At 38.6% G+C, this 26,189-nt stretch overlaps 1 protein-coding gene across 4 annotated transcripts in view; it reads left to right on the top strand.

Annotated features, from left to right (window-relative positions):
- BCL11B (BCL11 transcription factor B) overlaps nt 1-22,415 on the top strand; it is a 97,155-nt gene extending 74,740 nt beyond the window's left edge. For all 4 annotated transcript variants that reach the window (XM_066321875.1, XM_066321873.1, XM_066321874.1 and 1 more), the window contains one exon: nt 15,092-22,415. In XM_066321875.1, the coding sequence (XP_066177972.1) occupies nt 15,092-17,103 (2,012 nt within the window). In that variant the 3' untranslated portion in view covers nt 17,104-22,415. The remainder of the gene's footprint in view (nt 1-15,091) is intronic.
- Nucleotides 22,416-26,189: the final 3,774 nt, after the last annotated feature.

Here is a 26,189-nt window from a genome sequence, read left to right as displayed (position 1 = left end):
TCGGGTAAGCAAAAGCTAAAACATCAGTGTGTTATCTACATTATTCTCATTCTAAATCCAAAACACAGCTCTGTATTGGCTACTAGGAACAAAAATAACTCAATCTCAATTGAAAACAAGACACTTGGTTTCCTGTCACTTCGGAAGCAAAAATGCAATAAAAGATGCCTTTATTTTTGTATTTATTTTAATGAAATAGGCAGAAAAGGCACTTCAGAAAAGTGTAGGGAAGAGGAGGACATCAGATATAAACAACTGCAATGTGATGTACGTTTTTGTGGCATTGATAGTTATTATTCCCAAAGAAAATAATGCCCTTTTTTATTTGCTTTTAACATTTTGCCCTTGGCATCTGTTCCATCCATTGTGGACTAACCTACACTCTGTTCTCTGACGATGGGTTAAAGCAAGCACTTACTGAAAAGCATTCTCTACTTAATTACTTTTCCTTCTTCTGGAAGCTATTTTTTATAGTCTCATGTTAATTGTGTATTAGTAGGCCTTCCTGATTAGTTGAAAACATAATGAAACCTTTGTAAACAACAGGGAGAAAGAGGGAAAGAGGAAGGGAGGGAGCGGGAACAGGAGAGAAAGGGACCCGGAGAGAGAGGTGTGAAGTGGGGGCTGGATCGGTGGGGAGGAGGTCGGCCAATTTTGAAAGACAGAAATTATGCAAGTGGAAATTTCTGGGGTTTTTTTTTTTTTTTTTTTGAATGACAACTTCCCTCGCCCAAATTAATCAACTTACTTAAGGAGAAATGAGATGCATGGAGATGCAAATTGCTGTTGATCTCCAAAAGCAGGGTGGCAAAGGCAGCAAGTTGGAATGGCGTGGAGGGGGGCTGAGCCGCAGCTGTCCACTAACAAGTCAGTCCTATTTGTAAAGGGCACGGAGCTGAATAACGGTTTTGTTATTGGCTTTCTCTCTTTCTCAGCCGTAGGTAGAAATGCTGCATTTGTTTCCTGGTACTATTTCAGCGAGATAGATGTTCTCTTTTTTCATCTCTCCTGCCAGTTTGGTTTTCACAGTGGAGCCCTGTGTTCTCCATGCACCCCAGCCTGTCCACGATGAGGCAAAAAATGGGGAACACACAAGGAGCACAGGCTCAGGTGCAGGGTCTCAAATGTGCAAGGTAATCCCGCGAATTATTAAGTTATCTGCACACCCCTCAGAAGGACAGGAAAAATTAAAAAAAAAAAAAAAAAAAAAAAAAGGCATGTAAACAGTACTTAGGACCCACTCAGTGATGCTCAGAGCCCAGGCTGTGCAGATCAGATTCGGTGAATCAGCTGAATCTTCTCGGAGATGTTTTTTCTTTCCCTGGAAAGCCGCTTCTTAAACACAATTCACATTGGTTGTTTTTAAAAGGACTATCCTCTGTTTGCAGCGCTGGATTTTGAACGGGCAGAGCCTCCCCCACTCCGGTCCTCCGCCCCCACCCCCTTCTGTTGCTGCTTTAAAGAGCTGTGCTTATAGGGATTTTGCAGCTCTCCGTGTGTTATTAGAAAACGTGTGGCTGGGACGGTTAAAATGGGAGTGCTACTGTATGCAAGAGCAATGTTCACTGTAAGCAATCCAAGGAAATCCTGCCAAGGCAGTATATGAACAGCAGCCAAACAAAACACAGGCGCCTTTCCAGTGAAAACCAGCACACTTCTGCAAATAGAGGAAAAATTGACTTTCTGATTTGGAGTGTTTCTACAACTAAGAAGAATTACTACAGTGATTGTTCTAAAAATATTTTTCAGCAGCACATGCTCCAAGGGGTTGAGATTCTTAGCATTGTTTAATTATGCTTCTCTTAGGTGATCAGTCTGGATTGTATGGAAATAAAATAGGAAGTTTTTAGGATCTTCTTTTTAGCCAAGATTGGCATTATTTTTCTACAGTGTTATAGTGACATAAAACATCACCTATTTAAGGAGCAGAAGTGGTATTTTTATCTTTGCACTTCAAGAAGTATGATTGGAGATTCATCTTTTTCAACTTCATAGTCATAGATTGCAATTTAACTGCTTTATCTAGAGCAACCCTCAAGATCCCTACCTCTGTAACTAATGGGTTTTATTTTTCGTCTGAGTATTTTATATCTTCTTCCTTTCCTTGTCCCCCCTTGTGCCCCCTCCCCATTTAGGCTTTTAAAGCTTCTGTTCATTTTGTTTCTTTGTTCACTCACGCTGGATTTTCCTTTGCAGGACTTCTGAGTCCTGTAGGAACCCTTTAGTGTAGATGTGTCTGCAAATATTCTGGCATTCAAAAATTTCCATAATGATGGAAATTGAATGGGATTCCACAAATTTGTGTATTGTCAAGAATAAATATGTTATGAAAATTGTTTTGCTAGGCTCAACAAAAGAATTCTTTAAAATGGAGTTTAAGAATGCAGCCAGTTTATCTAAAGTGGGCTAAAGAAATAGAACAGACCTAGGGACAACTGCTATCGTCCTTTCTTTATTTCCAGTACCCAACATAATATCAGCAGAAGAAAAAGCAACAGAATTGTCAAGAATATGGCAATGTCATAAATTGTCAATTTATGTATTTCTTATATTTCAACTGTTTTTCTACTTTACTATCTGTGTCTCCGTTTATTCCCCTAAAATATTTACAGCCAAATTCTTTAGGCTTGTAGCTGCTGTGAAATCAGTTATCTTCTTTTAACTACACTACCACAACCAGATTTATCCCTGCATTGAAGAGAGTGTCTTGAGACTAACAAATCCCAGTGTAGAAGAACGCTTGCTTCCAGAGCCCATTGAAGCCAGTGGAAACATTCATATTGACTTTGGTGGGTTTTGCATTGGGATATTAAACATTCAAACATTCATTTCATCATCATCTTCTTTAATTTAACTACTCATTCTCAGAGTGACAGACCTCAGTTTAAACAAATCTTAAAGTTGCCCTAATTTACTAAATTTACTTGTACTGTGTTTACGATTCATACAAAACTTCCAGTGAGGAGAAACTTGCATGTACTTCTCCCATGGTAAGATAATATGTTTGAAGGTCTAGTTTAATTAGCTATGGAAGGACAGACTGTCCTGTCCAGAGCCCACCTTCTCCTTTGTGCATAATGCTGTACATATAACCAGTCTAACAGAGACCAAATAATATATTTATACCTATATAAACATGCATATATGCATACACGCACACACACTTTTATGTATGCATATAAAAATAAAAGAAGGCTTGAAAATGTAATCATTTCTGCCTAGACTGTGAAGAATATCACCCTCTGTGCTCAAATTAGGACAGGGAAGTCATGGCATATGTCGCGTCACACAGTACAGTTCTGTATCTTTAAATGTTGATGCATAGCAGTGAAACCAGGTGAGATCTGGCCCCAGGTGCTGGCTGCTGCATGCATTGTTGAACAATTTTTAAAGGATGCAGATTGGGTGGCTGGAGGAGGAAAAAGGCTGTATTTTTCTAAATGCCCTTTTTTCAGTAAAATATGTTTTAGGTTTAATTAAATGATTTAAAAAATTATCGACCTAAGCTTCATACATTCCTCTAATAACAGCTCTGTATAATCTAGGCCTGACCTAGCTCTCCATGATGAGCAGTGGTGGTTGTCATGAAGCCTCAGTTTGCCAAACAGAGGGAAGATTTTGTTGAGACCATGCAACTCATTTCACTGATGGTTGTACATACATGCTGAATTAAGGATCCTTCCCAGAATTATTCAGAAGGGAAAGCTTGGATGCTGAAGAGGCGCTCCAAGGACTTCTTCTGCTTTCCCTGTCTGTGTATCGAGAGCCTGCATGGCTTGAAAGACTGCTCCACAGCAAAGTGTTTTCCTTCATTCCTTTCAATGTAAATCCAGTTTTAATCATTTTACATTCATGATTCATATTCTGTGGTCACCAGAGAAGGGGCATCAAGGTAAATTTGCAGATAATTTGAGTAGTGGCCCATATTGAAGGTGTGTGGCTTTTAAAACCTAATTAGAGGTGTAGTTTGTTGCAGGCAAAAATTATTGATACACAAGGAAGGTTTTATTCAGAGACATCTGTAGGTTGGCAGCTGTGCCAGCCATGTCTGTTCTTCTAAGTAACGGAAGCCACACAGCCGGGAATAGCAACGTTTTAGTGACAAGTGTTGAGAGTATTGGTTGAATTGCACTATGAAAATATTTTCATTATTTTTATTATTACTGTTCTACAAGCGGATTTGAGATATACGCCTGCCTATGTCTGCATGCGTGAGCAGATGAGCTGGAGAGGGAGGGCTGTTATTTTTATTTTTTTTTTTTCAATCACACCTCCTTAGCATTTTGTACATATCAGCATTCTAGCCTAGCGATTTGCTAATTGCACTGGAAGACCCACTTTAAATTCAGGAATACTGAAACTTTGAAACTGTAACATTTTGACTGGCGAGAATGACCAGTCTTCTTTTCTCTTTCACTGTGAGCTAGTTGAAGGAAGCTGGCATTGTCGCAGAGTGAAAGCTCTGCAGAAGTGCCGCAGGTTTTTCATATGGAAATGTGAAATAATGGGGTGATTAAATAGAGCTGTATATTAAAGTACATCTGACATTAGAATTAGCATAATGTGCTCTAGCCCTAGGCTGAGTACTTTATTTGCCATCTGCGTCGGACCAAAATCCCCTGGGGAAGCGCTAAAATATTCTGAATAAACTCAGCCCGAGTTCTTATTGAGAGTAAAATACCATTTGTGGCACGTCGTATTGATTCGTCTTAATTGCGGTGCAGAAAAGAACATTCAGTTGCTGATGACTTTTGTACTCTGTGACAAGTCGGCTGGAGTTATTCTAACACTGCAGTTGGTTAACCTGAACAGACTGTCGTGCTCAGAGAAGGAGAAAACCTTATCTTCAGTAGCATAAACTATAGTATCATCTCTCAGCTTTACTCTTTTCTATCTTGACAGAGCGTTCTTTTTTATTGTTATTATTATTTTATTTATTTATTATTATTATTATTCCCTGAAAACAGCAGCCAACGAACTGCAGGGGAAATGGAGCTTCATTGAATCAGTCCAAGAAAATTCACATTCTTACCTAGTTATTCTCTGCAGTCTCCCTCTCTACACTTCCACCCCCATATCGTTTTAAAAAAAAATCCAGGAACATCTGACCAGCTTTCATCTAAGGGAGTGAAAATCAGTGGAACTTGTCCTTGAGGATCCATCTCCGGAACCATTAGTTCAAGAGATTTATTATGTATATTCTGTAAAAAGCTGTGGCTTCTCCTGTGCATAAGCCCACAGTCTTAGTTGGCTGTAATGGTTTGATTTTTGTCAACTCTCTGCTCAAATAGGTTGCTGAATACCTTTGAAAAAGTGCTTATAACATGCATAAAAGATAAATATTTCATCTGAAGGAAAATACTTTGATGCTCCATGCAATTCTGTAACATTCATAAGGTCCAGTTTTTACCCTATAATTGCCTATCATTATACACAATTTACATATTCAAACATTCTCTACAAACCTTAGTCTAGCATGTTTTTATTACAAATTCAGATCAAGGGAATAACCTTTAACTTCAGAGACAAATGAGACAAATTTACAAGTGCATGTCTGCTGTTTTCTTGTGTTTTATAAATCCCTGCAGACCTGAACACTTTTGCTATAACGCCACTCAGAACAATATACATATATTACTACTTGTTTGTAGTGCTTCGGTAATGAGTCCCCTTTGTATTAGATAACCTATATAATTCAGCATCTAGGCCCTCCATAACGTCAATTATCTCCTCATAGCTAAATGTACATTCCATTAAAACAAGATTTACAGCCTTTACAATACTTCTTAGGCTTGAATGTGGAGATTTTGTGGATTTAAAGAAGCAGAGATGGGAGTTAGCATTTGTTAAAGAAGCAATGAATTAAAACAAAAATGCTATTTCATTTACTAACTATGAATAGGCATCTAATGCCCTTAAGAAATAGTTGTAGTAAAACAGACAGAAGTACTCCTGGGGAAAAAAACAAAATCAGGAAAATTTGTTTTAACCCTTTGGCTTTTTTTATTGTTCCGTAATTTACTCTTTGTTTTTCCATTATATGACAATTTCCTTCATGTACCCTCTGTTTAGTTCCTATTCAGATTACTGAGAATTCTTGACTGTAAGATGAGAAAATGGCACCTTAGAAAAGTCTGGGGGAAAAAAAAAATCCCAGCACTTGCCAGTTTTCAAACAAAACTGCTTACAGGAAACCGATTTAAAGGGAAGCTGCTGGCATATTTCATATGTTGTAGAAAAGACTGACATTATTTCAAATGCATTTGAATACCTTATGCAAAGAAAAGGCCTAAAAGTGTCCTTGAGCAGTACAAGGGTTTTTCATGAGTGCTGTAAATGAGATCTTATATATTAAACCACCAGCCACGGGTAGTCCTATGGTCTTTTAATCTCACGTGGGTATGGTACCCCTCTGTATTGGCTTCCCCATTTGAGCTAATAGTTTTCACTATTTTATGCAGCAGGTTTGTAAAACATCCGTTCAGTCTGCTAGTTGATGCCTTAGGTTCAAAGAAACTATCTAAAAGACACAAAGCTGTTTAGATGCTAAAGGTGGAGTTAGTTGAAACTGTTGTATCACAAAGGGCTAATTTAAAAGTTAACTCATTCACTATTGATCTTTTAATATTGATTTTCCTGTTTGCTCCTCACTTTTCACACTTCTCCCTTCCTCTGCTTTATAAATTGCCTTTGCATTTTAGATTTAACACCAATTAGGAGAAGGTGTTCAGAGATGACAAACATGTTTTTTATCTTCCATTTAAATAGCGCTTCTGGGTAAAAATCCCTGTGTCACAAGTTCCAATTTCTGCAACACATTTTTCTTTCCTTTTCTGCACTAAGTAAAAGCATTTCTTATACTTCTGCAGGCTGAACATTAACTTCCAGTAAGCCAGAAGCTCTTTTAAGGAATGAGAAATTGGACATCTACAAGGAAGTTGCCCAATATGCCTATTGACATTTTATACCTAAAAATATAGTATTACCATTTTGTAATGCACTAGAAATTAAACTGAGCTGTGCATTTGGTTCATTTATGTGGATCTGGCAGTACAGATCTGAGGTACGATTAGGCCTCACAGAAAATGGGACCATTGAACACAAGCTGCTTCAGCCAAAGGTCGCCCGTGTCCATTAAGTAGCAGGAAGCATCTGTTTGTGTTATGCATTACTGTAGTCTGCCTGCAGCCTCCTCCTTTTTTGTAAGCATAAATGCCAGAGAGGACATATAATATGCTTCTGGGAAAAAATCAATGAAAAAAACCCAAATTAATTGCAACTTGGTATATTCATGTAAATCTAGTTAAGATCCTTGTTAATGACAGCCTGGTATAGTTTATCTGGAAAAATTTAAAAAAGTCTGCATTGGTGATCATCACAGCTACTTTGAATTCGTAGCAGGGTAAGTCAAATCAGAGTTTGGTGAGGAGTATCAGCCTAAGGCTGATATCACTAAGGCTTTCAAGGATTCATGCTCTTTGTTGTTGGAATTCTGAAAAGCTGGCTGTAGATAGCATGACAGTCTGACTTCTCAGCTCTGTCATTGGTAATTAATCCATTTGGTTTTCCCCTCATTTAATAAAATAGTTAATTTGACAAAATAGATATTTGTTATTACAAGAGTGATATACAGATTATTTGCAGTTCTGCTGAATAGGAAAAGCTACTGCTGAAATGGCTTCAGAAAATAAAATAGTCTCCCAAAAGTGTGGCAGCACTTAATCCACCAAAACTGGAGTTTGACAGTTGGCTTTAGCATAGGAGGAATTAATAGTGCGTTGCTAACAGTAGCGTAATATTAATATTTCTTAATATTTGTGTCAACCACTACTACTGTAGATATTTTCCAACAGGTAGAAAATGCTCTCGAGAATATTTGCATCACTAATCATAACCAGTGCAGGGATTGATAGGGTCTTGTGGGGTATGTAGGTTCTCTTGGCATAAAGGTTCTTGCATAATTTCTGTTTAAAACTTGCAGTCTCACTAGTCAAGGTAGAAAGAGGATGGGGATAGCTGTAAAACATACAGGCAGTGTGTGGGAGAAGAATATTGCATGAAGTCGTGATTTTTCTTCTGTTGAAGATGGCAGTGGAGGAGATAGGCTATCAAGAGGCAAGGTAGGAAAAGAGAACAGGGCCTTGTATGGGAGGAAATAGGATTCTGTAACTGAGAAGTAACACCTCACGATTACTTCTTTCTTCAGACACCCCTGATTTTCCATCCACCTCTTAAAAACATTTCATTTTTGTTTCCCTGTCACATTGTTTCCTTTCACTGACCTCATCCTGAGATTTCCCATCTCCAGATGATGACAGGCTCTGTGGCCCCTCATGCTTGGGCCTTTACACCTAAACCTTCATCTGCTCTTCTTGACTGAGATGCACTTCAGGTTGGCTGAGCTTTACAGGAGACAAGGGCTGTTTATCTGAGTGTGGAATTGGAGGTGCGTGGGTTGTGAGACCGCAGGCGACTTGTTAAGTCATAAAATACCAACTTTAGCTTCCAATTGACGCTAACTTTATGAACTGTTGGTGATAGTCCCCGTAACCCTCAGCAGGATGTGCTGCAAGACTCTCTTGAGCCCTTTCTTTAGATGAGGCAGTATAGGGATGTATGAACTGTGTTAGCTCCAGGGATAGATAGAGAAGTTGTGCTTGTTTTTCATCCTTAGTTCTTGCTGCCATCAAAACAGAATTAATATGAAGAGAGGTGTAAAGAGATATGAGACCTTTGTGTTTGCTGTTTAAAGCTGGTGACTTGCATTGGACTGGCAGTGGTGATTCACACCCAGACTTGGACCCTACTTTACATTTCTTTTTTATTGAGACTGTCAGTCCTTCTGAAATGGAGGTAACAACACTTCCAAACAGCTCAATGAATGCAGGGAGAGAGGGTAGAACTCTCAATATTGTGTGTGCTCAGAAAATGCTTATTCTATTATAAACATAGATGAGAAAAAGTTCTTGCTAGCTTAGAAAATTTAAAGCTATGATACAGCTTATAAAACCCCTTCAGCATAAATGCCTATATTAGAGATATTTTGCAGACCCAATCAAGCACCAGGCATGAACTGGTATAGGTCACACAGCAGATTCACACTGCAGACACCTGAAATGCATTTGGCCCTTATCTGGGTGATTTGTCAAACCTCTTATGAAAATATATTTTTTTCACCATGCAACATTGAATCTTTCTAGTATTTAATGCCCTTCTCTTTAATGTCAGTTGGTCTTATAAGGAGACTTGTTAAACGTGTGTTCTCAATTGTGGCATTTTAATTTAATAATAATTCAATTAAAGGTGTGTTTTTTATGGAGCATCCATGCTACTTTTATTGGTATTATTAGAGTAACCATCATAATAACAAGTAATAATTATTTAAATGTTCATTAAAAATCAAGTGGTGGAGAAGAGAGTAATATTGGAGGAAAGATTGTAGGAACCTGATACATGTTATTTCCTGAGTGCTACAATAAAAGGTGTCCTTTCTGTAAAAGCTTGCAAGTTTCTACTTTTCCTGAACTTCTAAAGGTGCAGTAAACCAGCATTAAAATTCCTTAACGTTTTTATAGCTGCTGTTGTAACTTTGTAAAATGGAACCAGAAACATTATCTGGAAAGTACTGCTAGAGGTAGAGAATGGCAGTGGTTATATGGACCTGACTGCAAGTCCTCAGCACAGTCCTGGCAGGGGTTATGGGTGGGTGATTAAAATTAAGGTGAGTTCGTTCCTTGTTACAGCTAATGGAATTATTCAGGCATGCTGAGAGGAGGATTCATAAGGCACTGGATGTCACTGTAGCTCAGCAGAAAATAATGTTCTTATCTCACACTGTTCAACAGTTCTTATCTCACACTGATTATTGTTTGATGGTATCCAGAATAACTGAGAATATTTTGAGGGAAATTTTTATCTCCAGGGTAAAGGCGCTCGGCATTCAGGGTATATAGAAAGTTATGTACCAACTGGGCAAGGAAGATCTGCATATCACTAAATGATACAAGTCAGACTGCAGGGAACAGATAAGTCAGGGATTCAGGCTGAGTGGTGCAGTGGGGTGGATGCCTGCAGACCCAGCCTAGTCTCGTTATGACCTGTATTTTCTCACTGTCCCCTGTAAGGGAAGAATTTGGAAGGCAGGGTCTGAATTCAGCTTTGTTTAGAGCTGTTCATGAAAAAGAAGAAGCCTCATTATTGTTTTGACATTTTGAATGGAACATAATCTGTCATGCACTAATTGAGGGAACACATTTTAATATTTCTGGAAAAGATCATCTTTTGTCATAATATGCAGAAAAGGCAAGAGTGTTCAATAAGTTCATAGTTTATAATTACCTGCTTTGAGCATACAGCAAGATCTAATGGTTGGGAGTTGAACTCAGCAATTCGAATCAGAAAGAAGACAGCATATTTTTTTGTACTGGAAATAGTCAGCATGGCCACAGATTACTCCAATACAAAGTGAGTTCTCTCTCAACATTTCCAAATCAAATTGGGAGAAGGGGGTGCTAAAAGACATGAAGTGGTTCATCTGCAAATCCTTGGGTTGGATGATAACTGTGAGGTGCAGACTAACTTGTTTCCTGTGTTTAGCATGTACATCTGGGTAGGACAATATATTAAGATCTTAGATTGCAGGAAGAAAGATTTAGATTAGGCACTTGGGGAATCTTAATGATGGTAAAGGAGAGAAGGAACGAGGTAGACTTTAAAAAGATTGTAGGCTCTCCGTTTGCTGGCCTTTGAAGCAGGATATTGGAGCAGCTGGCATAGATATTAATAGATCCATAGATATGGACATGTAGTGACAGAACAAAGAGGGAACTAAAAGAGAGTAGGTTTAGAGCAGATATTAGGAAAAAAACTCTTTACTACAAGATTGGCAAGGCACAGGAACAGGTTACCCAGAGAAGTTAGAGATGTCCCATCCCTGGAAGTGTTCAAGGTCAGGCTGGATGGAAGTCTGAGCAGCCTGGTCTAGAGAAAGATGTCCCTGCCCATGACCAGGGGGCTGGAACTGGATGAACTTTGAGGTCCCTTCCAATCCAAACCATTCCATGACTGTATTATTGTTTGGGTCAGGAATTGGATGAGGTCAAACCTTAGGGTTTATCCTAATCCTCTCATTCTTTTAATTTGACAATCCCTCCCAGCCTTTAAATGGTACTTCTGAATACCTGAAATACCATTTCAGTAGGTCTTAGTAGTATTCAGCCCTACAAATCTCTATCATGTCTGAACTGGCAGTATTTGTTTGACTTTACTGAAAACTGGAAGCTACAATTGATTGCTCAGGAGTTGTGACCTGGATATCTCATCTCTGTACATACATCATATCTACCAACTACTGTAAAAATAAAGAATTACACTTCAGCTCTCAGCCCCAAAATTCATGCCTAGTTACAGACTGTAAGATTGAAACCATGTGCAATTCATCGAACAGAATTAGTGAAGTCTTGGCTTGTGTTTGACTCTAAGCACATGAATAATTTCATCACTATCCAACAGAGCACTTCAGCCTATGCTTAAGTTTCACTGATGTTGATTACTCACATGCTGAAAGTCAAGCACATGCTAAAGTGATAAAGACTGCATATGGCAAAGACTATATAGCTAGTTGTCATAAAGTGGGTATTTAGACAGACTTCAGTGCAGGTGGCAAGGGATTAAGATAGCCTTATATCAAAAGTAGCCTTATAAAAAAGACTTTTTTAGTGTAGGTGCATTATTAAATATAAGGCTCATACTTGAGCAATACATGGCTGTTTCTGGGCATGTTTAAAATATTTAGCAAGTTTTTGAACACAAAAATGTTTGGAGTGGATCTTCAAAGACTTTTTGACATTGTTCTGTTCTTAAAAGTAAGCATCTACACTGCTCAGGACAACTTTTAGGCAAGATAACCATGAAGTGATAATATGGTAATTGACAATTTTTTATTTTCCTTTTTTTTTTCTTTTTTTAAACAGAGCATCTGGGGAGAGTCTTTGAAAGTTGTGAAAATTTATATGTATAGGTATGCCCATATGAACATTCATGAATCAGTCAAAGATTTGGTAGCCAGGTAGCCTACAGTCAATTTTGCTGTTGTGTTGAGGTCTCCTGAAGAGGAGGGTTAAGGAACATAAAAGCTAAGCAAAACAAACAAGGGAGAGAAGACCTATAACTGTGAGTTTATAAATCTTTGATCACTAGTAGTATTAATTTTGTCTTTCTGAAAGAAAACTAAAAAGGTAGGGACTTGCCTTCCTCTCTTGAATTTCATGGAGGTGAAGTTTTGGGGAACAAAGCAACCCAAAATTTTAGTTTCATGTAAAATGTAGTAGCAAGCATCCAGCCAGCTGCCATTTTGAGGGTAATTTTTTTAATCAGCCATTTCAGTTTTAGGTTGGCCTTGATCCTCAGCCTGCTCAGGAATTTTTCTACTTACATATGTGCCTTTTCTGAAGTAAACATACTGCTGTTGTTGTTGCCTAATACACAGCTGCTTTCTTCCTCCTGTCAGTTCTTGAGCTAAGCAAAGAGAATGCATGCACATACACAGACACTCAGTCACTTTATTTTTTTAAAGAAAAAAAAAAAACCCACAACAAAAACGAATGCATGCTGTGACTTTAAAAATGAAGGAATTGAACAGCTGTGAGTAATAAATCGATTAATTAGAGTGGATAAAGTGAAGGTGAAGGGTGCAGAGCACTCTTTAATTTGAAGATATATGACCTTGTAAGATGCTGCACTTCATTTGCTATTAGATCACACTTCGTAAGGGGCTTTATTAAAATCTATTCTAGGGTGAGCTGAGGTAAAACATATTGTTTAAAAATCTTTTGACAGAGTATGTTATATACTTTAGTCTGCTTCAGTGATTTCTGTCACTTTTTATACTACACATGTTGCTGTGCAAGAAAAGTTAAAGGTCTAGACATTTTCATCATATTTCTGTAAGAAAGAGAAATTTAAATATTTGAAGTAATAATGGGAGCATTTACTGTTGCTTTGGCTGCAAAGCTGACATAAAACTTCCTAACTGCCTCAGTGCTGAGTAGATTTTTAAGGGATAATGTATCAGTTCCTTTCCATGTTTGTATGTGGCTTTCATTAATGTCAATGGCAGTTACAGGCACTTTTTTCCAAGCCACCGGCAGTTCCCAAACTTGTTTTTTTTTTCCAATAGTGATTGTTAGAAATTAATCAAAGCAACTGTGTCTAGTCTATACAGACACAGAGTGTGGGGCCAGAGACACAGAATGTGGAGCCAGGACATGGTGGCCATGCCAGCCGAGCAGAAATGCCCACTGTATTGTGTACATTTTTTTATTGGCTGTGAAGAGACAGCTTCACTGAAATCAAGGCTCAAAGCTGCTATCCACAGCAATAACCCTATTAAGTCAGTAAGTGCATGAAGAGTTGCACCACATTTATCACCTACCTTTGTAAATAAGTCTCAATCTGATCCATACTTTTTCCTTTATGCTGTTATGGATGTATATTGGTTGATAAGATTGAATAAACTGACAGGCTGATAGGTAGGCAGATAAACTTATAGCCTTCTTGTCTAAGATTTTGTAGGTTTTGTTAGCAGCAGTCATTCCTGCAACAGCCAGAAGAGGGAAATTCAATCATTGTCTCTCAATGTACCCAAGATTAATTTTTTTTTTTTTTTTGGTCTGTTATGAGTCATTCCTCATTACAAGGTAGTTTCGATAATATGGTTCTGTTCACTTTATAAATTCTTTCATTTTCAAGCTCATTCAACAGGCTTTTGGGAATGGCAGCCCCCCATCTAGAAAGGGTCTCTTAGTTCAGCTTTGGATTTGGGTCCTTGGTCCATCATGGGTCAGGCAGGAAGCTTTGTTCAAGTATTGAACTTTCAGTAGGTTTACTGACTCTAGATTCAGTGGGGCCGTTGCTAGACAAAACATGTTCTCTCACAAACAAACAAGCAAGCAAGGAATTAATTTTAGATTTTCCAAAATGGGCAGTTTTTTTTTTTCAGGAAACCTCCCACTCATTTAAAAACAAACAACAAAACAAATACTGGGTCATGATTTTCAAGTTGACACATATTTATAAATTTATCAGAGTCTTGCAGAGGCATTGAAAAAAGGAGGGAGGAGAAGGAGGGAAATGCTTTTTGCAGATACCACCACATAGTTTATATTGTACCCAGGACCGGAATTTTCTAGCTAGCAAAATTATGACTGTGATGCAGACTTGTCCACACCTGTCCTTTATGTAAAGCTGAATCAAGGTTAAAGGAATGCTTTCCACCTTTATGCAGTTGTTCCAAGAGGCTAGAAAAGCAAACAGAACAGTGTTTTTGGCTCTGGTGAGCATTTCTGCATTGGAGGGCAGGCTCAGGCTCAGAAATTCTTGGGACCCAGTTCAAGCACGGCCCGACATTTGTTACTGTTAATTGCAACTGTGCTGTCGGCTTTGATTACCGGATGTTTCATTTGAGTGGCTTCTTGGTGTTTTGGCAAAAAGAACGTCAAAGTGGTTTATGCAAGGGTATGTTTTCCAAGCTCCTGTTGATTTGAATAGGACTTTTGTGGCTAAATATCTACATGGTATTTTAAAAATGGAAGTGCTGGCATGACTTAAGCATGTATAAATTAAATTCAGCAAGATCTCAGGGGACTGCTGCATGAAGTATATAAAACGAGAGAGTGAAAATGCCACTGAAGGTCCTAACAGGTGCCTTGTAAAACCTACCACACTGCATTTTTCTTGGTTTTTGTCCGTAGTCATAAATCCCTTGAAATAAATTCCTTTTTGTGGAATAAACACATGAAAGGATTTGGATCCTTACACGTCATAAAAGAAGGTTTTATTTGCAAATTAGAGGATGTAAATGTATATAGCACAAATGCGTATGTGTGATATTTGTCATACATATTAAGTGAATAAGTGCAGTGAGTAAATGTGCTGTTCAACAATTTATATCAGTCAATACGTTGCAATTAAATCCTTCTTTCAGAAATGCCAAGGAGGAAGTGTGTTAACAAAATAAAGTGAATGCCAACTGTATTTAAATGTTCTCCACTGTATTATTTTTTAAGTGTTCTTTCTGTTTTTTCTTTTATAGGTAAAGATGAGCCTTCAAGCTATATTTGCACAACATGCAAGCAGCCTTTTAATAGCGCTTGGTTCTTGCTTCAGCATGCCCAGAACACACATGGATTCCGCATCTACCTGGAAACAAGCCCTTCAAACAGTTCCCTTACTCCACGCATCACCATCCCTCCTCCTCTGGGACCGGAGACTGTTGCACAGTCCCCGCTGATGAATTTTCTTGGAGACAACAACCCTTTCAACCTTTTGCGCATGACAGGACCCATCTTGCGTGAACACCCTGGCTTTGGTGAGGGTCGGCTCCCAAACACGCCCCCGCTGTTCAGCCCACCGCCTCGTCATCATCTGGATCCACATCGCCTTAGTGCCGAAGAAATGGGGTTAGTTGCCCAGCATCCCAGTGCCTTTGACAGAGTTATGCGTTTAAACCCCATGGCAATTGAGTCCCCAGCGATGGATTTCTCCAGAAGGCTTCGAGAGCTGGCAGGAAACAGTTCCACCCCTCCGCCAGTCTCACCCAGTCGCACCAACCCTATGCATCGTCTGTTGAATCCCTTCCAGCCGAGTCCTAAATCACCTTTTTTGAGCACCCCGCCACTGCCCCCCATGCCCCCCAGCAGCACTACGCCTCCCCAGCCTCAGGCCAAGAGCAAGTCCTGTGAATTTTGTGGGAAAACATTCAAGTTCCAGAGTAACCTTATTGTGCACCGGCGCAGTCACACAGGAGAAAAGCCCTACAAGTGTCAGCTCTGTGACCATGCTTGCTCCCAGGCCAGCAAGCTAAAACGCCACATGAAAACACATATGCATAAAGCTGGCTCCATGACGGGCAGGTCAGATGATGGACTGTCCACCACTAGTTCCCCCGAGCCAGGCACAAGTGAGCTCACTGGAGAGGGACTGAAATCCAGTGAGGCAGATTTCAGGAATGAGAGCGATCCTTCCCTGGGCCATGACAATGAAGAAGAGGAAGAAGAGGAGGAGGAGGAAGAGGAGCTTGAAAATGAGAGCCGGCCAGAGTCGAGCTTTAGTATGGACTCAGAGCTGAGTCGTAACCGAGAAAACGGCTCCAAGTCGCTGCCAGATGAGAAGTCCCTCGTCCTGGGAAAAGTCATCGAGAATGTAAGTCTAGGTGCCATTCAGCAATATAACGACATGTTAGCTGAGAAACAGAAGAGGAGTGGCTTCATGAAGAGGTCCTCTGACCAGCGAGACTTGTGTCCTCGAGACCTATGTCAGAGAGATCCGGGTGACGAAGACTCAGTGGTAGGAGAGCTGGACCGCACTGAGGAAGGTACAGTCAACGGAAGAAACTTTGGCCCGGGTGAACCCTTCCCAAACTTGTTCCCCCGCAAGCCAACACCTATCACAAGCCCCAGTTTAAACAATTCCTCTAAAAGAATAAAGGTAGAGAAAGATTTGGACTTGCCACCAGCAACGATAATACCTTCCGAAAACGTTTACTCCCAGTGGCTGGTAGGGTATGCTGCATCGCGGCACTTCATGAAGGATCCATTCCTCGGATTCACAGACTCCCGACAATCCCCCTTCGCCACCTCTTCCGAGCACTCATCGGAGAACGGGAGCCTGCGTTTCTCCACTCCGCCGGGGGACATGCTGGATGGGGGGCTCTCAGGGCGCAGCGGCACGGCCAGCGGAGGCAGCACCCCCCACATCAGTGGACCCGGCCCCGGGCGACCCAGTTCGAAGGAAGGACGCAGGAGCGATACATGTGAGTACTGTGGCAAGGTCTTTAAGAACTGCAGCAATTTGACGGTACACCGTCGGAGCCACACTGGAGAGCGGCCTTACAAATGCGAGCTCTGCAACTATGCATGTGCCCAGAGCAGTAAGCTGACGCGCCATATGAAAACGCATGGCCAGATAGGGAAGGAGGTCTACCGCTGCGACATTTGCCAGATGCCCTTCAGTGTTTACAGCACCCTGGAGAAACACATGAAAAAGTGGCATGGAGAACATTTGCTGACAAATGACGTCAAAATTGAGCAGGCAGAAAGAAGCTAAGGCCCCCCCCCCCATCCCCCACCCCCCCCCCCCCTCCCCACCCCGCTCCCACCTCCACTAGGTTAAATTTCAGGGGTCTAGGTAACATTTTATTTGTACAGTTTAACTATTGCCAACTGAGAAAAGATGACCTAACTTGCCTCCGTAAACATAACTTAGCATAACTATGGTAAGGTGCCAGACTTTGGCACTTAAATATAACCTGTGTCTACAAAGTTCTATTAAACCCGAGGGTTGATTAAGGCAGTAAAAATTGTGGAGCCTTTTAACTGTGCAATAATTTCTGTATTTATTGGGTTTTTGTAATTTTTTGGCATGTGCAGGTACTTTTTTTTATTCTTTCTGTTTAAATTTCTTTTAAAATTTTGTTGGGTATCCCTTTTTAATTTTACCCAGTTGTAGCCTGAGATTACTTGCATTGTAGGAGAGAAACATATCTTTTAAAATTATAATTTTTGGGCCGCTGCTTTGTTGAAATTTAAGCTAAGTGAGTGTAATTTCTTGTGAAGAAGCCAGCATTTGAACTGAAATATTTTTTTCTTTCTTTTTTCTTTTCTTTTTCCTTATTTTTTCTTTTTTCTTTTTTATTTTTTTCTTTTTTATTTTTTTCTTTTTTCATCTCTTTCCATTCCTTCCTTCCTTCCTTCCTTCCTTCCTTCCTTCCTTCCTTCCTTCCTTTCTTCCTTCCTTCCTTCCTTTTTTTCTTTCCTCTTCTTAAATAACCTTGAAGATTAGGGAAAACAAAATTGTACAGCGGATAACAATCTTTAAAATTAGCACTTTCTTTTGAAATTGGATCAAATACATAGCACTGACAATGTCACTGAAGATAGAGGCCTTTTTTAGATGGATTTCAGCACTAAAGTTATAGCAACAAAAAAGACAGATGCAGAAGGTTGCTACACTCAAAATCTAGAAACATTCTTAATTGTGCATTACTATCAGATAGTTTCTTCTTGGTAATAGCTATGGCAACATAATGATGCCAGTTTGTCACTTTCTGGAGTGTTTTTCCCTCCCTCTTCCCCTCCTGTGACTCTTCCCCAGAGACAATAAAAGTATATCTTGAGCATTTTAATATTCTTTTCCAACCTCAGAGGAGCCAAATGCCATATTTTTTGTTTTGTTTTGTTTTAAAACCACAAAATCATATATTTGAATTAAGGACATCTACATTAGTCCATATTTGCTGTAGTTGATTACTAGAAGATAGGAAAGTGTGAATTTCTCAATGAAAAGCCTCAACTCATAGGCATTTGGTTTATGAATAGAAATCTTAGAACTATCTTAGATGCTGTACAGTGATGTTATTAGAAAGAAAGGAAAAATAAATTCTGGTTGATTTACCTGTCTTGGCAAGATTCTGCTCCAACTGAAGTCAGTAAGATTTTTTCCAACTTAATTAGGGACAGAACGGAATTGTATTCAGAGGAAAGCATACGAGAGAGAAAAATTAAAGCAAAAAAAAAAAATGCACCTGCTCTACTTTCAAATTCCAAATTTTTAAAAGCCTTTTTCAACTAATATTAGCAAACAGTAGACAATTATGGTTAGAGATTTTAATTATGTTGACCCGCACTTTAAATCTTTTGTTTGTGGTTAAAAGAAAAATGGCTTCTCAACAAGAAATTACATCATATTCTACTTGGCCCAAAGGTGGGTTAAACTGTAAGGGAACAGCTGAGATTAAGTGTCAGTATTGCTAAGCATGGCATTCACAATACTGGCACTATAAAGAAAAATAAATAAAAATAATTTATTGGACAGTTTTTCTACTGCCATTCAATTTGACGTGAGTGCCTTGAAAACTGATCTTCCTATTTGAGTCTCTTGAGACAAATGCAAAATGTTTTTGTGAAATGGAAAGACTTTAAAAAAAAAAAAAAGCAAAACAAGAAAAGTACATTCTTTAGTAAAAAAAGAGCCACATTTACTTTAAAAAAAAAAAAAATTACTGGTTGAAGATAGTGGACACGAAAATGCCATAAGACCCAATCAAATGAAGATGTATACCCAGCACAACTTCGGACATACATTAGCTGAATTATTCTCAGCCTTTTTTTTTTTTCAGGACAACGCTGCTTAGAAAATGGAATGGAAATGATTTACTGCTGAATTAAAACTCAAATGACACAAATTACAAGTTGCTATCATTGAATGAGAAAAAACAATTCAGGAACAACGGCTAATTTTTTTTAAAAGTTAAATTTAGTGCACTCTGTCTTAAAATACGTTTACAGTATTGAATACATACAAGGGTAAAAAAGAAATTGTGTGTATGTGTGTTTGAGCAATCTTTTTTTTTTTCAAAGTTTGCTTAATAGGTTATTAAAAAAATGCCATAATGGCCATGTGTATATTGTTTTCTTTTGGTGACGGGGTTTTAGTATATATTATATATATTAAAATTTCTTGATTACTGTAAAAGTGGACCAGTATTTGTAATAATGGAGAATGCCTGGGCATTTTACAAAACCAGAAAGAAAAAAAAAATTCTTTTTTCCTTGAAAATGTTGCAGTAAAATTTAAATGGTGGGTCTATAAATTTGTTCTTGTCACTGTAACTGTAAAGTCTTGAGTTTTAGTAAATTTTTTTCTGCCTTGGGTGTTGAATTTTTATTTCAAAAATGTATAGAATCTTGTATTCGGGGATTAAAAGGTGATTGCTACACCATGTAGAAAAAGTATGTAGAAAAAAGTGCTTAATATTGTTATTGCTTTGCAGAAAAAAAAAAAAAAAATCACGTTTCTGACCTGTACCTATTTTTCTCTTTTTTTCTCCCCTTCTCCCCTTCCTTTCCCCTTCTGGAATGGATATTGATATTGGTTGATTCATATGATGTAGGCACTTGCTGTATTTTTACTGAAGCTTGTAATTTTTTAACTGTACGCTTGTCCTTTTAAAGGGATTTAATGTACCTTTTTGTTAGTGAATTTGGAAATAAAAATAAAAACAAACAAACAGGCTGCCATAATATATTTTTTTAATTTGGCAGGATAAAATATTTCAAAAATAAAAAAAAATTTGTATGTGAAGTCCTTATTGTACAGGAAAAAAGGGGGTTGTTAGACGACCTTTGAGTAAAAGAAACAAAACAAAATAATTAAGTGCTTTTTTATTTTACTTTTTTTTTTCTTGTTGTTGTTCACAAATAATTTTAGTTGTGTATATATTTTTTTTGTCAGAAATGGCCTACAAAAAAGTGCTGTTCCCACAGGGCTCTAAATAACTTCAAAGTTGCCTGGACCCCTTGCATCAAGGTTTTACCAGGTATGGTTGAACCAGGCTGGATGGATATTGCCTGTTTGTGTGAAAAGAAATTCCGTTCCTGGAAAGGTGTCTGGGGTGACATTCCACAGCTTCCCTGCAGATTTGAGAGAGAGAGAGGAGATTTCTTCCCCTCCTTCCAAACAAGAAGATGTCCAATACATCTTCCCTCTCCTGGCCAACCCCCACTCATTGCTCCTCACACCCTGCCACCACCCTCTGAAAGAAAGTCTTTTTATAGCAAAAAGTGAGAGCTGCTGCATCCGCTTTGACATAAAATGGTGAAATGGCCTGCTGTTGGTACAGCTGTAATCGGATTGAAGTAAAATTAGTCCAGGCACAGCCCTCCTCTTCCCTGTCAGAACAGGACCAACTCCATGTACAGGTCTTGCCAGTCCGTGTTATTAGCTGCTTTGCTGCTGTTCACTTCTAATTGTACATTCCATAAATTTCTGAATGTTTGAGGACTGGGATGAAATCCTGTACCTTTTGATGTCTCTCTTCTTTGCAGTTCTTTTTCTCTCTCTCTCTCACACTTTCTCCCTTTTGGGTCAAGGGGAAGACGTGGCAGAAGAGGCACTAATGCTTTAGTGAAGGGGAAGAGAAAATGATCATGGCTCTTGCAGAAAATGATGGCAAAACTTAAAACAAAAACAAGGAAAAAAAAATTTTGCCATGCCAAATTATTCTGCTGTCATCAGTGCAGAACTGCTGGAGCAATTGGAGAGGCATGGGTGTGACATTAGGGAGAATTTGGTCCACCAACTTATCAGAAATATATATGCCTTCCTGGCTTGAACGTCACACCCTTAAATCTCCTGGACAAATTCTCTATCTCAATTAAACTGATATAAATCAGGAATTATTCATCACTCTTAGTCCTGGATAATCCCAGCATAACTGAGGTTGGAATGTGGTCCCTTAAAGGCACATTTTCCCTTTTTGGTGAAAATTCAGATCTCTGGCTTTTGTATAAATCCAGTCATGCCACAGAACTCAGAAGAATCTCTTGGACTTGCATCAGTGCAACGAAGATCAGAAGTTAACTGCACACTTTCAGTCCACAAATCATTGATTTAAGAAAGAATTTCACTTTCATTTTATTGTAAGTTGTTTAGGAGTTTCAGTCTCCCTGTAGTTTTTAATTATTCAGGATAGCTAACACCAGCAGTTGTCTACTTTTGTGACTTAGATCACTGAAACTAATAATAAGTCACCCAAAAGCACAAGGGTTGTGTTTCTGCAGACTGTAGTGATACTGAAATGGCCCTCCTTTTCTTCTTGCTTAGAAGAGCCGTAGTTTACTAGGCCATAAGCACAATATAACATGGACATAGCTAGAATGCTGTTGTAGTTAAATAGTTTTACATTTTTTTAAGGTTGAATTTATTGCTTTCATTGTGTCCTGCTGCCACTGAAGTCCAGAGCAATACTCCAGTTGACTCCCTGGCAACAGGACAGGTGCAGGAACCTGGTTTTGGAAAGAAAAATAGAAATTTTTAAGGAAAGGGTCAAAAAAGCAGCATTTCATCCCAGTCCTATGTAAAAGACAGTCCAAGGTTTTGTTTATCACAGGCAAACTCATTTTTATGGTGCTCTTTGTATTTTAGAACTGCAAAGCAAAGTAACATTGATTTAAGTTGTTTGCATTTGTACCGGCAAGGCAAAATATTTTTATTACCTTTTTCTATTACTTATTGTATGAGCTTTTGTTGTTTACTTGGAGGTTTTGTCTTTTACTACAAGTTTGGAACTATTTATTATTGCTTGGTATTTGTGCTCTGTTTAAAAAACGAGAGCACTTTTTTTTTTTTATTATGGATAAAATGTTGAGATGGCTGGAGGTCATTTCAATATGGCTTAGTGAAATATTTATTGTTCCTTTTATTCTCTGTACAAGATTTTTGGCCTCTTTTTTTCCCCTTATTGTCACAATGTTGAGTTCAGCATGTGTCTACCATTTCATTTGTACGCTCGTTCAAAACAACGTTTGTTCCAGTTTCAAGTTATAAAAATAAATTGGACATTTGACTTGATCTCCAAATCTTGTCTTTCCTGTGTTTTTAACATTGAGGGGTGGGAAGCAGAAAAAAGAAGGGAGCAAGGGGTTGAAGCCTTAGTACAGATGATAGAACTCCTGCCATTTCTTCTGTCAGTTTTCATGGGAGTCCATCAGGACACAAATCTTGTTTGAGACGGATATGTGAGAACCTGAATGATGCTAAGCAGATGATCAAGTCCTGCTTACATTTCTTGAACTTAAATAAAATGTAAGGTATTTCCTGAATCAGGGTCTTGAGAAAAAGTGGTACAATAATGCTTGAAACAGTCACATTTCTCATACGAAATTGTGTTATGGGGCCATTATCTCAGTTTTCTGAAGGTGCTGAGAAGTTCTTTGCTTGTGTTTTTTCCCATCCCTCCCCATAAATATAACCATGTGGTGTATGCACTCGGGTTTGTTACCGTGTTCTGCTTTTTGGATGCCAATGCAAATAGGGAGAACACTTACCAATTCAACCAGGACCTGAATTTGGGCCACAGACAGTATTATGTGAGAAGCACCAAAATGTATCTGCAGCTAAACATCTGATCCTCCTCCTCAGTTAGGGACAAAGACACGCACATTTAAAGGCAGAATTTTGCACAATTTGCAGTTTGAGAATAAGAGCTGACAGCTACAGGCAGTTCACTGTCCTGATACTCTTTATCAAGCCAACCTGTTAGCTAATGCATGGAAATCTTAAATAAGAGATTTTTCATTCAAACCATCCTTGGAAAGCATAGGAAAGATTTGGAGTGTTGGAGACCAGATTCTGGTTTCCTGGAGGCCCTGGTCCAACAAACCATGTAACAGGCTTTTGATTCAAAGCAGACGGGTAATTGAAATTCATTTCAAAGGAACTGGTCCTGGACTTTAAAGTATTTGGCTCAACTCAGAAGTCAGGAGGGGAAGCTAAGTGGTATGTGCTACAGAAGAGCTCCTACAGATGGTCCCTTCCTGATCTCAGGCTCCCTGAATCTACAGTCTAAATTTAGGTATGTGTATAAGCGCTTTGCTGGATCAAGGTTTCAGAGTGATATAAAAGTTACAGGCTTTGAAAAGTTGCACTCATGAAAAAACAGTGAAAATGAAATCGGAACCCGACGCTGACAATTATATTGGGCAATAGTTCACGCTATGATTTCCAAAATGCCATGTTCATTTTGGATGCCTTCTGAAGTGAGCTGTAAAGGCTGTTACATTTTACTTCTAAGTTTTTGTACAGTTTGCATTTGAATGGGGTGTTTTTGGCACCCCATAAACATGACTTCACTCCAGCCGAGCTTTACACTGCCATGTCATTTTGTCAGCCGTAAAGACGCTGCAGGCCTTGCAGATGTTGATGTGGTGTTAGAAGATTTAGTGGCAGCAGCCACTGCTGTGCATAGCAGCTTGTGGCTCGGATGGCTTGGAGGTACAAGGGGTCTCTGTCTACTGCCTCTGCTAGGGAAAGTGATATCTGCCTGGCAAGGAGAATTCTGGACCTCCTGGAAGTTGTAATGCCTTAGCTCATCACCATTGGATCTGCTAGAGCTAGTCTGTCAGAGCCTTGATTACCCCCACACATTGGCATGAGGGAAAAAGTAGAATTAGGCCCTTTTGACAAAGAAAATGTGAGAAATCACACAAACAGAGCTGCAAACAACTAAATCCAAATGAGTGTCTTTATGACATCCTTGGGTTGGATACTCCTGTTTCACATATCCTTGTGTAATCCAAGAACTACTGCATTATAATTGATAAAGGAAGAAGGCTTAGAAAACTCTTTGTGAAATCCAAGTAAAACCAATGGAATTCAAACTTTGGTATGAAAGGAGAGGTAATTAAACTCAGCATTGTAATTATAATGGAAAACTCTTATAAAGGAAATTTGATTTCTCAAGGTCCTTATCCTTCACACTGGTTTGTACACCATATTACTTTCTGGATTCAATACCTTTACTCCTGATTTGGATAAGTAGTCCATGGACTTGAATCTGGTTTAGTGGTTTTATGTACATAAAACTCATGTAAACCATAGGAACATATAACAGAACAGCAGTGGCCATTGAACTCCAAGACAATAACTGAGATTTTTCCATCAGAAAGTAGAGTCCAAGAGTTACATTTAGCCTACCAAAGGACACAAAGATGCCATGTGATCTGTGCACCCAATTAAAACAGCTTGAAAACCAAGCACCCAAAATGAAAGGCTTGTGAACAGACCAATAATTACACACAAAAATCATTCAGGAAATAATTCTGAATAATGAATATATTTGAGAAAATTGTGATCTATTTGCAGACAACTTGTAAGCAAAAAAGAAGCAACATTTGCCTAATAGTTGATTTGCTCTGAATTATTCTCCTAGCTCAGCTAAACACTGACCTTTAGCTACTCAATGACAACATGCATTTCATTGTCTGGCAGATGATAGACCATTCTCTGGGATCACACATGTTAGAGATGGAAAAGAACAGTTAACTCCATTTGCCAATGCTTTACCAATGCAAGACTCTCTTTCAGTACGTTTCCTAAACAAGATGTTATGCAGAACAGAACCAGACGTAATTGTACACTGAAAAAAAATGGCTGGTAAGGAAAGATTCTTCATCCAGTTTTGTCACTGTCCATTTCCCTAAGGCTTTAACCACAGGTGCTAAATTTACTGAGAGTGGGCACACACTTCAGGGCTTTGTTGGACTGTAGTTTGAGTGTGAGACTAGTATAAAAATTTGTTCTGATTCTTCCGCTTCCCAAACTAATGTCTGCATCACGCAGACAAGGTATTTATTCATAGATTACTTCCTCTGCACAAAAGTTACACACAGGTTTCCTTCTGTGTGTATCTTTTAAATTATTTCTTATTCTGACAGGATATTTGTGACAAACCTCTGGTGCAACTGAAGATCACTTGTATATTTTAGATAGGGTTGGCAAGTGGCTGTGCTGATTATGGTAGAAATCAGAGGTAACATCAGAGAACATACAATCTAATGAGAATGTGAAAGAAAACGATGGTTTAATTGTTCCTGAAAACTGACTAGAAAGTGCAATGGTGGAAAAAACCCCATTGATCTTCAAAAATGTTTTAAGAATAAAGAATAGATGTCCAATGAGCAGCATGTTAGATGTGTGTAAGTGTGAAAAAAACAATGTATACATCTCTCTATACCTAACTTAGATATTTGTGTACCTGTAGAAAGCTGGAGTATAATCACGGTTTTATTTGAATTTCTCCTAATTAACAGATCAGTGTAACAGCTCATTTTAGTCCACCACACTATGTTCTTAAGATTGGCAGTTACTTTAGCAAAGCTGATTTAAAATGGATATTACAATGATAAATGAAGACCCCTTGCTTCCCCTCTAGAAATCACAATCAGAGCACCTATTGCATGTGGACAATGTCCATATAACATTTTACTGGACAATATTAAAGTATCTAAAATGCTATTTTCCACTAGAAACCCATAGATTATAAAGCAAAGTTCAATGATTAGCCGAGATAATCTGGTACATTCTAAAATTCCACAGGAGCAAAGTACCACTAGGAGGTAAGTTGATAATTCTTTCTCCCTCTGTATTTATTAATTCATACATGAAGATGGATAAAACTGCATAAAACTACATAAAACTACATGTGGAACTTTACTCATCATTTTAATTAGATCTTCCCAGCAGGGTGAGATGTAGAGAGACAAAGAAACTAAGATAAATTAGGAAAGCCAAGTAGACGTGAAGCACAGGACAAAGAACCCAGGACAAACTCTCCTCATTTAACTCTACATGAT

This window comes from Sylvia atricapilla, chromosome 6, assembly GCF_009819655.1.
Source record: "Sylvia atricapilla isolate bSylAtr1 chromosome 6, bSylAtr1.pri, whole genome shotgun sequence".
In the NCBI taxonomy this organism is placed as follows: Eukaryota; Metazoa; Chordata; class Aves; order Passeriformes; family Sylviidae; genus Sylvia; species Sylvia atricapilla.
The sequence above is the reverse complement of the archived record's forward strand: the minus strand, read 5'-3'. Positions and strand labels throughout refer to the sequence as shown.